Raw genomic sequence first — 14,977 nt, 5'->3', positions numbered from 1 at the left:
TAATATTTTGTGTAAAGTTATGTATAATTATTTAATTGTTTGTGTGTTTTAGATATAATCGCTTTTGTTTCATACTAATCTCTCTTGATTGTGTGAAGTCCGGACATTCCGAACGGGTCATGAAGACACAAGGTATGTGTTTAGGCTTTGTTATGTGCATTAAGGACAATACACGATTTTTTTGGGGGGTGGTAGGGCCGTTGACGGTTATTGCGTTTAAAAATTGACGGTTATTGCGTTTAAAAATTTTAACTTATAAAATTTCACAAAAAGAATTTTAACAATTTTTAGGATTTTTTGTATATACATAGTCCCTTTAGAAAAGGTGCACAAAATTCCTCATATTTTTCATAAAAAAATAAAAAAAATAAAAATTAATAAATAAATAATAATTGAAGTTTGAAAAACCGTCGCCGACGGTTAATGTGGGCGTCGCCCACGGCTTCTCAAACCCTCCGTAGCCCACTTTTCACCGTAGACAGCTAATTAAGCCGTCGCCACCCAGCCAAAAATCCATTGACCGTCGCCGACGGTGGGTCTGTCCGTCGCCGACGGTCTTTCATTCTTCAGCCGACGCGGAATGTGTTTGTGGCCTATAACTCGCATCCAAAGTCACTTGTGGGTATCCAAACTTGACCCGAAACCTCTTTTCACCACACATCTGACCCGAAATTAACCCAATATCATCTCTATTCCCATAATTTCGTGAAAACACCTGCTCATCTCTCTCTCTACACTTCATCTTCTCCAAAACTTCCTCTAGAACCATAATCCTTCTACTTCTCATAACTTCTTCAAATCTTCATCAAGTCGAACGATTCTTGAGCCTAACTTGAGTGATTTTTCGAGAGGAACAAAACCCCCATAATAGTTTCCATCAATCCTTGCTCGTTTGCAAGATTTCTGGGCATGAAATTTTAGGGTTTTTGAGGGTGTTCATCAAAGTACCTTGCTTTACACTTTTTCATAGTTCTTCTTGTTAATCTTCACCAAAGGTATGAACTTTCACTTAATTTATGCTTGATTGTCATATAAATTGTTGATTTCTTCCGAAACTTTAAGCTTATGGTTTAAGAGTAGGTTGTTTATCACAATGTAGGATGTTTTAGTAAAAATTTAAGGATGTTTGTTTGATTTGGGTGGGAGTTGAGCATGCTTTAGTCTTAGTGATGTGATTACACTAGATTTTTGCATGATTGAACATAGTAGTGATGTTGAACATTGTTGAAACCATGAACTTTTGAGAAATTTTATGATTAAAACATGTTAAATTGATATAGATGATAAAATGAGCGACTTTGGAAGTTTAAAAAGGCGATTTTACATCTAAATTTTGATTGAAATTCAACATTACATGCTATGTTTAAAGTTTGAGATTGATTGAGTTGGGGTATACTAATTGTTGTTTCCTTCGTCTTTTGATTGTAGTCATGTTTCGTGGAAGCAAGAAAGCAAAGACCTCCGGTCAATGGTCATCTTCGGGAGCCGGTTCGGGCTCCGGGGTATATCAAAAGCGGTGGGAGCAATTGAGCAATGTAGAGGAAGGTGATGGCCAACTTATTCGACAAGATTGGGATTGGGAAGAGGCTAAGAACAGTAGGTCGGCTTCAGTGTGGAAAGACGAGAAAACAAAGGCTCTTTCACGGTACAACAATAAGAGGCTAGAAGCTAAGATGTGGAAGATGAAGATGGTTACGGGTGTTTCAAAACCCGTACCCGAAAGGGCAGTATGTGAGCGTATAGTAGATGTCGAGGAGTTTCGGAAGATCGGCATAGTGCAGAGGTTTGAAAAGCTTGGTTGGGAACGGGTGATTGACTGGTGTGATGATATCACCACTCGAGTATATTTGGGGGCAGTTTGTGAATGGCTGTCTACTCTCCGTTTTGAAAATTCCGATAGGCCGGCTCATAGGTGGAAATTGATTGGTAACATTGGAAAAAGTCAAATGATCATGTCCTTCGAGCATATGAATGCTATTGCGAGATTTGACTCGCTTGGGGTCGAAGCTTATGACTACTATGGGTATGATCAATTTTAGACAACAAGAAAAACGACGCTGATCCAGTGAGTCTTTTAGAGGACACACTACCGGGTTCTGGGTATACAAGTGACTCAAGAACCGATTTGTCTTTGATGGGAAAGATACTCCAAGGTATCTCGTTAGAGAACATTATGGTACGGTTCGGAGACCGTGGAACGGTGAAGGCACCCGACTGCCGGGTTTTGCATGCATTGTTATATGGGACGCCCAAGCTCTCGTGGCGTCAAATTGTTATGATCAACACATGGGATACACGGGAATCGTTTAAACGAAAGATGATTCCCTATGCAAGGTTGATTAGCGCCATGATTCTCCAACAGAATGCGTTGCCTCAAGATTCACTGTGGGTGTCTAAGCCCATTGATCAGTTCAGCTTTGCCACTATGAGGCGGCATTGGAAAATAACCATGAAAGAGCTTTTGGGCATTTGCACACGGTTGAAGATGAACAAGGAGATAGCTATCGGTTCAATGACAAAGAGGGTGATGAAGAAGGTGATGAAGAAGAGGGCGATGAGGAGATGCCCGATGTTGAGGAGGAGACTGATCCTTCTGGTACACGGGGACCGAGGCGTAGGTACAGGAAACAGCATAGGGAAATCTCTGCCAATGTGGTAGATTTTGTGAATCAAAGGCAAATACCGTCGTACCGGTTGTTGACCCGTGGAAATCAAGCGGTCTACGACAATGTGTCGGCGGGCATTGGTGAAGCAAGAGAATACCATGCTAGTAGGAAAGAATGGGAAGAGGCGCAAGGGGCGTACTCGCAGCAACAATGGGGTTTTCAAGCATCTTTTCGCGAGAGGGTGGAAAAGCAGCTGGAGGAACAGCAGCTGCAACATGCGTTGCAACAGTCACAAATGGAACGCATGATACAGTTGCAAGAGGAAGAAAGGGCCCACAGACGGGCATGGGAAGAAGAGGAGGCTAGGCGCCAAACCACACTAAGAGAGTTGGACCAACGCCAATGGGGAGCGTTGGCCTTCTCTAACCAGATGGCGATTAATAACTTCAAGGTGCTCCATGACCAAGAGCGCCATCAAAGAGATTATCAAGCTTGCCTCCCATATGCTGAACATTCGGGGTGGACCGATTACCCCAACCTTCCTCATCCGCAAGGGCCAGCCGATCCAACCCCTCATTGGCCCGAGGCAGTCGGCTCGAGTTTCGTTCCGATGCCGTACCAACCGCCACCTCAACAAGAGTCAAGCCCGCTAGATAACTACAGGGATATGTTTGAGGCCCTCACTAGTTATCCGTACTAGCCGAACCCGCCAGTGAACCCTAATGAGAGATATCAGCGGTAGAGGCGAGGTATGCCTTTTGTTGTTGTTGCTGTATATATTTTTTTATTTTCATTATTTTCATTTTGTTATTTAAATTCTCGCCTAGTTAAATGAACGTTGTGAGTGTGTTCCTTATATAACCCTCACGAGACCTCTCGTCCTCCCAAGCTATTGGGGGGTTTAAAAGGGCTTGTTGCATGAGCTAAATGCAACCGTGATTCCTACGAAAGTGAGTTAGGTTTGTTGTTGTTGTAATTTATTTTTCCACAAAAATCAAGGTAATTTAACGCATGATTTGGTAATACTTTTATAAAAACGGTAGAACTAAACTCCTAACAAATTTCAATGGTTGTGAGTAGGAGTGTTCAAAAAAATCCGAATCCGAAACCGAATCCGAAATATCCGAAAACCCGTATCCGAAATATCCGAATTTTCGGATATCCGAAAATCGGATAATCCGAAAATTCGGATTCGGATTCAGATAGTGATTTTGAAAATTTTCGGATAATCAGATTATCCGAAAATATCCGAAAAATTAATTTTTATTTTTTCGGATATCCGAATATCCGAAAATATCCGAAGTATCCGAAAAATATCCGAAGTATCCGAAAAATATCCGAAATATCCGAAAAAATATCCGAAAAGTATCCGAAATTTATATTCGGATATCCGAAACTATCCGAAAAATCTGGTTCCAAATATTAAAAAATAATAAAAAAATAAAAATTAAATAAAAAATTGGATATTCGGATATCCGATTAGATATCCGAACCCGAATCCGAAATTTCGGATATCCGAAAATCGGATATCCGAAATTTCGGATTCGGGTTCGGATGTCAATATTTCACTATCCGAAATTTCGGATATCCGATTTTCGGATATCCGAAAACCGGATTATCCGATCTTGAACACCCCTAGTTGTGAGAAGCATGCTTCTACACAAGGGTTAGAATTTGTAGGTATATGATGTTCGAGAGACAACCGGTTTTATGAAGAGAAGAAGAAGACACGGGCATCAAACGAAAAATCAGGTGCATGCGTTTCCTTTTACCTTGATTCTTAGTTTAGCAATAAGTGGAGTGTATTTTTGTATTTTATTTCCGGGGTGAAAATTTGGGGGAATTAGCCGTGTCACATCCCTTGTGCATCTAATACTCTAGTTTTCACACATTGAGGACAATATGTACTTCAAGTGTGGGGATGGGGGAGTAGAAAATTTTTTCGTTTTTGACCCGTTCATTTAAACACTACACATTGAGGACAATGTTTACCTCAAGTGTGGGGATGGGGGAAAATTGCAAAATTTTTTTCAAAATATCTTGTCTAAAAAGCGATCTTAAAAGCACAAGTAACTAAGTCAACGAGGGATGGCAAAACCCATTTGGTCTTTTGTCATGGTCAAGTTCAAGTTAATAGCATGACGTGTATTTAGTGGGTGGTTATTTGGGAATAATCCGCCTAAGAAACTAGTAGTTTATGCATGTCACATACCATACCCTTCTAGATATGTGAGAGTTTGAGCCACTTTTATATCATAGATTACATGTTTATGTTTCTTTGTTTGAGTGGACCATTAGTCATATATTGTAGAACTTGCAACTTTTGATACGTTTGAGACTATAGACCGAATACAAGCACGAGAATGATTAAGGCATTAGGTAAACCTTTTCTCTTAAAACCATTTATCTATCCTTACCCAAATAAATCCCCTAGTCGCCCATTTTGAGCCTAAACCTTTCGTTTGACCACCTATAGCCCATAACCGGCAAACCTTTTCTTTTAAGCTCGTGTGATGAAAATTCGATTATAGTAATTTCAATTGTATAGTTGTTTTTGATTGTTAAAAAAAATATCAAAATCAGAAAATGTTATGAAAAAGAGTTGAAAAGGCATTGAGAAAAACACAAAAAGATGTGTCAGTAGCAGTTGAATAAAAGGAGAAAGTTGTTGCCTTATAGTTGATAGTTATATTTAGTTTTGTCTAGGTTCGTGGTTTGTAATAAAAATCGAATTTTCATCGCCTTAGCTACTTTAAAAATATCCTAATTCCTACCCTTAGCCTAGCCCCGTTACAACCCTTACAAGACCTTATGACTTGTGTTTAGTGTTCGTGATCAATAGTGGGGAATGATTGAGTTGCAAGCTTATGCGGGTATATGTTCTAATCGGTTTTGAGTGAATATTCTTTGAAGTGCTAATACATTATAAATATTAGCCAATTTACAAGCCGAGTGGAGAGAACATTGTGAGGGATGTGCATGAATTGTTGGTTTTACGGGCGGGTTAATCTTGGGTAACCATTTGTGCAAATAAAATCACATTACCGTTAAATATGTTGAATATTGTGAAGAGTTTGAACTTTAGCATGACATTGGACCTTAACCTTCGTCTCAGGAATGGGGAGTGTGTTCGTTGTTCGATCCACGTGAAAGTGAAAAACAGATTTGCTTGAGGACAAGCAAAAGACAAGTGTGGGGATGTGATACGTGGTCGAAAACCGGTGCTTGTAATTGTTTAATTTGATGTTTTTACACAAGTTTTAGTTTCGAACTGCCTACTTTTGATTAGATATGTATTTTGCAGGTCTAACGGAGTTTAAGGAGCTTTTTGGGAGCTTTACGGGTCATCGAGATGAAAAACAAACCACCGGGAAGCGAAACGGGTCAACCGAGAGCAAGGAACGCGAAAAACGAAGAAACAGGATTCGGAGCACCGTCGCCGACGCCCATATGGGCCGTCGCCGACGACCCTGTGTAAATTGCCGTCACCAGAATTCACCGTAGACAGCGTGTTAGGCCGTCGGGTGAAATTGAATAAGCACACACCGTCGGCGACGGTCCCTCTGTGTTGCAGCCGCGTTTGTTTGAAGTTTTAGCTTGTTTTGACGAATTAAAGGGGATGGTCATCAATGAATACGGGAGTTACACTCACTTTTGAGTTTTGAACTTGATCTTGGAGCCACGATTCACTATCGATCACCTACCATTCGACCTTCTTCACTTCCAACACCCGAATCATCATCAAGAACCACCACAATCAATTCATCCATTCAAACCCTAATTCTCCATCCTTCATTCACACTCACCATCTTCATCCACGAACCCTAATTATCCATCATTCCTTCATCCTACAAGCTTCAAGATGACATCATTCGTGTTCCAAACTTCCGGTGATCAAGCTTTATCAACCATGAGCGGCTAATCATCTCGGTTTCACCCCGGTGTAGGTAGTTGTTAATTTTAGGGTTTCGAATTGTTCTTGTTTCAACTTAGTGACAATTTGTATTTGGTTTTTGAAACTCTTGATAATAGTATTACATTTGTTGCGAATTCATGAATTGTCGAGCGATGTTAAAAGTTATGACTTTGCGAAATGGTGATATGTAATTGTGCATTATCGTTGTTAGGATTTACTTGTGTTTATTACAAAGTGTCTTTTTGTCCATTCTTCGGGACGTTGATAGCTAGTAGCACCTAAGTCACGGTACACTAAATCCGTTAATCGAATGCATTTGAGTTGAAACTAAAACTTGTAGAAATCTTAGGTTAACAATTACCGAATCCACACACAAACCACATACTCTTCGTGGTTCGACCCCTTGCTACCACTAGCTATTTGTTAAGGGTAAATAGGGCTTATAAATCTTATCTTTGACCGGAGCACGAAACTCCGATCAACGTGTTAACCTTAAACAATCTAGCATATATGATGGCCATTGCACGAATACAATTTCGCAGTTTCAGCAATACAGACAGCCTATCTCACTGATCAAAATCTATTCAATCAACAAAACCAAGAAACCCTAATTGCTATCAGGTTCACAAATAATCATCCTCAACAATCAATGGAATTTAAACATACTAACAACCATCTACATAACAACTTAACAGTTTGATCAATCTGAGATATTACACACTAACCGGTTGAACGGAAAGAATGACTTGATCGATTTTAGATGGCTTCGAGGACACACAGTCGCCGTCAACAGGGAGAGAGAGCTCTAGGTTTTTTTATTTGCTAAAAGTGTGACGAATGGAACCGTAATACACAATAAATATTCGCGTAACGTACTGGGCCCTTAATGGGCTTCGGCGAAATGTTGGGCCGGCGAAACACTCCTTAGTTTCGTCGGAGTGTAGATGGCGAAACACTTTTGTTTCGTCGAGGCCATTCAAGATTTAAATATTTTAAGTTTTGCAAATAGGTTTCATGTTATATCACTAAACACCATAATCATATTAAATAGATAACATGTCCAACAAACATCTCAACATATAATCCAACGTGTACAATTACAAGGCTAACAGGTCGTTTAAACAAACAACTTAAGCAATTAACGTGCAATTAATGCGAAGATAGAATATTGGAAACTCGAGTTGTCACAGTTTTTGGTGCGTCCCGGTTCAAGTTGGTGTTTTAACGTTAAGAATATATATATATATATATATATATATATATATATATATATATATATATATATATATATATATATATAGGGGATGGTTCAAATGAAAACCACTAGTTATTGTGAAAACTCGAAAACTAATTAAAAATGCCAAAAAAACATACCAATTTTTTTCCATAATAATTTTCGCTACTTTTAGTATATAAAAAAATTAAAGAAAAAAAATCTTTTTTGTAGTTCACATGTGTAATACAATTTTTTTTTTGAAATTTTTTTATATATACAAAAACCTGCGATTTTTTATAAAAAAATTTTTGGTGTGTTTTTTAGGCTATTTTAGTTAGTTTTCGAGTTTTCACAATAAAAGTGGTTTTCATTTGAACCATCCTATATATATATATGGGAGGGTTATCTTGAGAACGCTAAATATTGCAAGAACCGTGAGAACGAATGAAAAAAACAATCAAAACCAACTTTTTTAATACAAAACTCATTGTAATTAAGATACAACATCAAATAATTCATTTCTTCTTTCAAAATCACTCTTTTTAGATTTTTTACTCATGTGTAAATATAGCAGATTATACATGTGTAAATGGCAAACTTACACATGTGTAAATTTTCTTTATTTACGAATTCACGTAAATTTAAACGTGTAAATTAAATTTCTAATATTGTATTTGAATAATAATGACAAGTGTAGAAAAAATTTTTGAATTTGATTCGTTTTTGACCAAGTTCTCGCAGTTTTTTCATTTGTTCTCACGGTTCTCACAATATTTAGCGTTCTCATTTAAACCCTCCCCTATATATATATATATATATATATATATATATATATATAGTGGGGCTCCTGCGGAAAGTGTGTTTTTCCTAAAAAGTCTAGGAAGCGATCCGTGCCATCCAATGGGTGTGTTTAATGGTTGAGATCATCTTGATGGCATTTTGGTAATATGTGTTTCTTAAAAATAGGATTATTTAATTAATCAGGGGTAGATATGTCATTTAACTTGTTTTAAAGATGGAAATAACTGTCATTCCATAAACCACCCCACATTTCTTGCGATTTTTCTCTCCCCCCTCTCTCTCTTTCTCCCTTTCTCTCTTATCTCTCTCTTCCTTCTATCCTTCATGAAGAAACACAATATCAAGAAAACACATCGTGACAAATGTCACACATCATCGTAACAACATGAATGGTAAAACACAGCGTCAAGAAATCCTCCAGCATTAACAGCATGAATGCTAAAACACAACGGTATTAAACTGCTTGCTGTTAAAACACAATGTCAAGAAATCCTCCAGCATTACTAGCATGGATGGTAAAACACAGCGTCAAGAAATCCTCCAGCATTACCAACATGAATGCTAAAACACAATTGTGTTAATCTGCTTGCTGTTAAAACACAATGTCAAGAAATCCTCCAGCATTACTAGCATGGATAATAAAACACAGCGTCAAGAAATCCTCCAGCATTACCAACATGAATGCTAAAACACAACTGTATTAATCTTCTTGCTGTTAAAACACAATGTCAAGAAATCCTCCAGCATTACCAGCATGAATGCTAAAACACAACGGTATTAATCTCCAGCCCTGCATTCTTTCGACAACATCCAATATCATATTGGGTGGAATGGATTTGTTTGTGGGCTTTGAAGAAAAAATCCCTAATGGAATTTAGGGGGCAATATATATCCATAATAGTGGACGTGAACAAAAAAGGCATTGGCCAATTTATTATATTCGGGAAAAAAAAGGATAAGCAAGTGGGGCGGCAGCACAACAGGAGGAGCCATATTATACTATTTTCGAATCATTAAGGTGGAGGTGCAAGTCTAGAGGCAGAGAAGACAAATGCAATTATTTTTGCAATTGTTTTTCACATCATCTAAAAACAAGACGACAACAATATAAAGAAAAAAAGAGGGGTTCGACAACATCATGCGAGGCGACAAGGAGAAAGAAAGAAAAAGAGTTTAAAGAAAAGATTCCTAACTATGGAGGAAATCGGATAGTTAGTTATTAGAAGATAATTTCCTAAAATAAAAATAGATTGTGAAAGTACATAATTGCTCTTCTAGTTAAAATCTTTCAATGCCACGTGTCGCATTCTGATTGCTTCCTAAACTTTCTAGGAAAATCCACTTTCTACCCAACTCCTCCTAGGAAAATCCACTTTCTACCCACTTTCTACCCTATATATATATATATATATATATATATATATATATATATATATATAAATATATATAGGGAAGGGTTTAAATGAGAACACCCAATTTTTGTGAGAACCATGAGAACAAATCTCAGCCACTCATCTTTATCCCTTTTGTTTTAATGAAAAGGGTAATTTAGTAAAAATACAATTCTCTTATATTATACTAATCGTATCTAAGCAAACCCAGATCTGAAATGATAAGATGAATTCACCCACTTACCAAATCAAGAAGATGAAGAAATCTCATACGCAAATCTGTAATCCTCCATGACTTCTTCAATCGTTTGATTAATTCAACGATTTTAGGGCTTTTTAATATTCAACCAGTTCTATTATGAAGCTATATTCATCATCGATTTCTCAGTGATTTGCAAGTATGAACTCAGGTTTTCGATTATTGTTTATTCAATTCTAATCTTTGTTGATTTGTTGTTTTTGTTACAAGTTTATTGAATTTCGATTTTCAATGACTGTTGATTTTGTTTATATGTTTCACAATCTCAAATTGAATCTATGGAATCTACATGTTTGCTCATAATTTGCCCTAATTTGTTGTTGTTTGGTGAATTACAGTCATGGTTTGTCTTACAACTTTTGAGAGCAATAGTGATTCGAATTGCATAAATGTTGTTAATCATGAGGAACAATTAGAAGGGCTGGTTGAAGTAGGTGGTGTAGCTAATATGAGGAATCTACAATCTGGTAAATCAACTGTTTAGGAGCAAAACATCATGATATCGAATGTGTCCAGCTCTGATGATGCACTGAACAATTCCATTAATACCAATGTTGTTGATGAAGAAGGTACTACTACTCTAGATGTTCACAAGACGATGGATAAACGTTATTGTTCAATTTGTGGTGTTTGGGGTTATCATGATGCTAGAAATTGTCCAAAAAAAATAAAAGTCAAGGGTTCAACATGTTTTACAAGTAATTTTAGTATGCATGTATTTGTTTGTATTGTAATTATTTGTGTAGTTGTTTCTTATTTTAATCCGATATCAGTATGAGTGTTTATTCTTCTGAATTGTGTGTGCCTTGATGTTTTATCATTTATGTTGTATTGTTTCGACTTAAATTAGTTTCGTGACTTGTTGTTCTGCTTTACACATGTGTAATTGCATACAAACAAATGAGGCTTGTGTGGTTGTTTATGATCTTGAAAGCAGACATGTGTAAAAGCATCCTGTTCAGATTTACACATGTGTAACTGCTGATGGCTTTCTTTTCATTTGTTCATATTCACACACGTGTAACTGTTTGTGCTATTCTTTGTGTTATTGATGCCAAGTCTTTATCATATCATAATCCGATGTTCCATATATTCTATTTTATGTTATTGTAGAGCCACATATACAAGATTTTCAGGAATCGGTTCGTATTACTTTTTATGATTCACCGAATGGCAATAGATATTGGATACCCAATGTAATGGAAGCGTATAGGCCTGTTTTGGGTACGGTATTTGCTAAAGAGGAAGATGCAGCTTCCATGTATCAGTCATATGCCGAGAAAGCTGGGTTTGATATTAGGTTGTCGACAACTGATGTTGGGTAAAATACACATTTTTGTCCCGTGTAAAGTGTATAATTATTGTATAGGTTTTATTTGTTTTTATTTAGTTTTAGTATTATATTACATTATATTGTATTTTGACAGGTCCTGGTGCAAATGAAGCAAAAACAAGTAGTATGGAAATAACCAGCCAGTTGGGCAGAGTGGGGTGCCAGAGACCGAAGTAAAATTGCCGCTATTTTTCTTGATTGGGCCGAACCCGCTATTTCTATAGAATAAGATGCTGATGTCATATATTATATTTAAAAAGAAAAAGAAAGAAAGAAAAGGATTATTTGACAAAAGGCATTAGACGTCAGGGATTTTGGGCACAAGAGTCAAAAAAGGAATTGATATATTATTGTTATTTTTTTATATCTATGGTTGGGCCTGGGCTGCCAAGAGTGGGGGGCCGAATAAAAAGAAGAGAAGACAACAAACTTGGATGAATCAACATCAGACGTAAGTGGCCTGGCCCATGCAAATTATAAAGAGAAGGCGGCTATTATTTTCAGGAGATACGCACGACTGGGGACGAACATCTGACGAACTTTGGGCATCTTGGAGGCTGTTTTGAAGCTTGTTGAAGGTTCGGGTTGCTAGGAATCGTCGGGGAACACTCGGGAGCACTCGGGATCGAAGTTTACGGGTTCTATCATCTTGTTTCTTTGTTTTTTGTTTGTTTTTTATTGTTCAATGATGAATTCAGATTTGATCATGATTGTTGCTATTATGTTAGACATGATTATCGGCTAGAAACTTTAAACTACCTAGGCTTGACAATGGTTTAACAAAGATTGGATTTTTATTCTTTATGATATTGGTTATGGGTTATCTTGAATTGTAAACGGCTTTGGAATCTTTGATTTGGTGTATATGCGTGCTTGTGATTGTTTGATTATTGTTTCGTTCGATTCTTGGTGACGGTCTTTATCACATAATAGAGTCGGGCTAGGGTTTTAGGTTTTGGTGAGTGTCTATATCACATAATAAACCTTTAATTATTTAGGGTTAATTGGCCATCAAACGTTAGAAACAATATTCGGTAATCTTGTAAAATCAAGTGCTCTACTAATTCTTGTCGCTATGAAGCTCGAGATTATTAATAGGTCTTGGTTTGGTAAATAGCTAGGATTATCGGTCTTAGTTCCTTAACCACTCTCTTGTCTATTAAACCAAATTAAAATCCGTAGTTGCCTTAGACTTTCGTGCTGTAAGGTAGATTGTCATATTAGGGCACTTTCAAGATATTAGAGGACTGTGAGGAAATCTAATAACCGGTAGGATTAACAGCCTAGGTAGTGCCACAAGAATCGCCTCGAGAGGGTTTGAGGGGCTTAGTTGGTATCTTAATAGGTTTAGTATCATAAGATCCCGGTTCCATACCACGTCAGCTTCGAATAGAAATCCATTTCAAGTTAAACAGGAGTCTAGCCTAGGTAGCTTTCATCATCTCTTGAGTTCAGTCGTCGTTCGAGTTTGCGTCTAGTTCGTCTAGTTAGTATAATTTTAATTATATTTTTAGGATATTTAGAAACCCCCCCCCCCAATCAAATAAACAATTAGTTAAAGTCCGTGTCAGTCTAAGTCTAGATAGAGTCATTAGCGTAATTTAGTAGAGTCTCTTGGGTTCGATACTCGGACTTCCTTAGGCTATATTGCATCGATCGGTACACTTGTCGGTTGTGTGGTTTAGGTTTTAGAGAGTCTTAGTTTTATAAATTTAAAACTTAGAGAGTCTAGTTTAGGGTTTAATTTAGTTAATTTAGTTAAACCACTTTTAGCACAACAAGTTTTTGGCGCCGTTGCCGGGGACTCTTTGGCAATTGCGTTGATTACTTTGTTTGGACTTACTTGACATATTACGTGCTATTTGTTCGTTAGTTTGAGTCGTAGGAGTCTAGTTATTTCGTTTAGTTTGTCGAGTCAGTTGTTAGAGTTGTAGTACTTGTATTCGGTTTTGTAGTGGATGCCGCATACGCATTCGCAGGGACCTACGCCCGAGCTGTTTACGATCAAGTCTTCCTTCTCGCTTTCTTCATCAGAGGATAGTTCTTCTTCTTCATCTCCACCTAATTCTCCACCACCCGCAATGGCGAACCGTACCGTCTACGAGCAGGCAACCACTGGCTTCACCGGTGCTACTTTACCCATCACCCTTCCGAACATCGCAAATGATAGGTCTTGGCAGATTCCCTCCTATATCATGACAGCCATCACCAATTCATGTCAGTTCCATGGTCGTGACGACGAGGATGCACCCGCTCACATCAATCGCATCACTCGCCTTTGCAGCACCTTCTCCATTGAGGGTGTTAATCTCGATGCTCGATACCTTCAGGTCTTCCCATTCACACTCGCAGGTCGCGCAGCCGTCTGGTTTGATTCGAAGCCAGCGGGCACTTTCACTACTTGGGCAGGTCTTCACGATGCTTTCTTAGCCAAGTACTTCCCACCAGCCAAGGCGTCCCACCTTTGTGATCAGATCCACTTCTTCCGCATGGAGCCTGATGAGCCGTACCATTTGGCGTGGGAGCGTTTTCAGACCTTGCTTTCCCACTGTTCTCAGCATGGTCTGTCCGATTGGGCGTTAGTTGAAAAATTCTACAATGGTCTTACTCTTGAGATTAGAGCTCGTTTCGATACTTCAGCAGGAGGTCAGCTTATCGGTAAAAAGACGGTAGTTGAGTGCAATGATTTGTTTCAGAGTTTTGCCCATTCTGATATGGATTACAGCACTGCCAGCAGGACTTCAATTCCTGTGACTACTTCCTCGGCCGGTCGAGGGGTAAACCAAGTTAGCTTGGATTCATTGGTAGTGGCTGTTTTAGAGGGTATGAAGAGAGATTTACTAGAGATAAAGAAAAAGGTTGATAGGCGTGAGGTCTGTAGGGGAGGTCACGATACGATAGAGTGTCCCACACTTACGTTAGAGCAGGTTGAGTTCATAGCTGGTCAGTCTAGGGGTCAATTTAATAATAATAATATTTTTAACTCCAGCTGGCAGGGTAGTGGTAGTAGCAGTGGATATCGCCCTTCAGGCAATCCCCCTGGTTTTCCATCTGGTCAGTATCAAAGTAAGGGGCCTGGTTTATATACGAGTGGTAGTAGTTCAGGTTCGAGTGGGCAGTTTGCTAGTGGGGGGTCGAATCAAGAGAGTTAAGGCAGTGGCAAGGCTTTCGAAGGGACTTTGAGTAGGATGGAGGAGATGTTAGCTCAGATGATGACACAAAACGCGCAGATAATGACGCAGAATCAGGCGACCCAGAAATCCCTAACTGAATTTGTTCAAACTTAAGATCAAGTTAATAAGAGTCACGATCTTCAGCTTAAAAATCAAGAGTCTACTCTTTTAGATCTTAAGAGAACAGTAGGGGATATAGCTAGGCAGTTGAGAGAATCCCCTTCTGGTCAGTTTTCAGGTACCACGCACCCAACCAACCGTTCTGTGAAAGCAATCACTACT

General features: G+C 38.3%; 1 protein-coding gene across 1 annotated transcript; it reads left to right on the top strand.

Annotated features, from left to right (window-relative positions):
- The first annotated feature begins 13,480 nt into the window (after positions 1 to 13,480).
- Positions 13,481 to 14,674, top strand: LOC110932126. The gene has a single exon (XM_022175487.1). The coding sequence runs from the start codon at positions 13,481 to 13,483 to the stop codon at positions 14,672 to 14,674; it is 1,194 nt and encodes a 397-aa protein (XP_022031179.1).
- Positions 14,675 to 14,977: the final 303 nt, after the last annotated feature.

Source organism: Helianthus annuus, chromosome 7 (assembly GCF_002127325.2).
Source record: "Helianthus annuus cultivar XRQ/B chromosome 7, HanXRQr2.0-SUNRISE, whole genome shotgun sequence".
NCBI classification, from domain to species: Eukaryota; Viridiplantae; Streptophyta; class Magnoliopsida; order Asterales; family Asteraceae; genus Helianthus; species Helianthus annuus.
The sequence above is the reverse complement of the archived record's forward strand: the minus strand, read 5'-3'. Positions and strand labels throughout refer to the sequence as shown.

What these genes read in the sequence shown, in the direction of transcription:
- LOC110932126 (XM_022175487.1), top strand. Translation starts at nt 13,481, where the DNA reads ATGCCGCATACGCATTCGCAGGGACCTACGCCCGAGCTGTTTACGATC.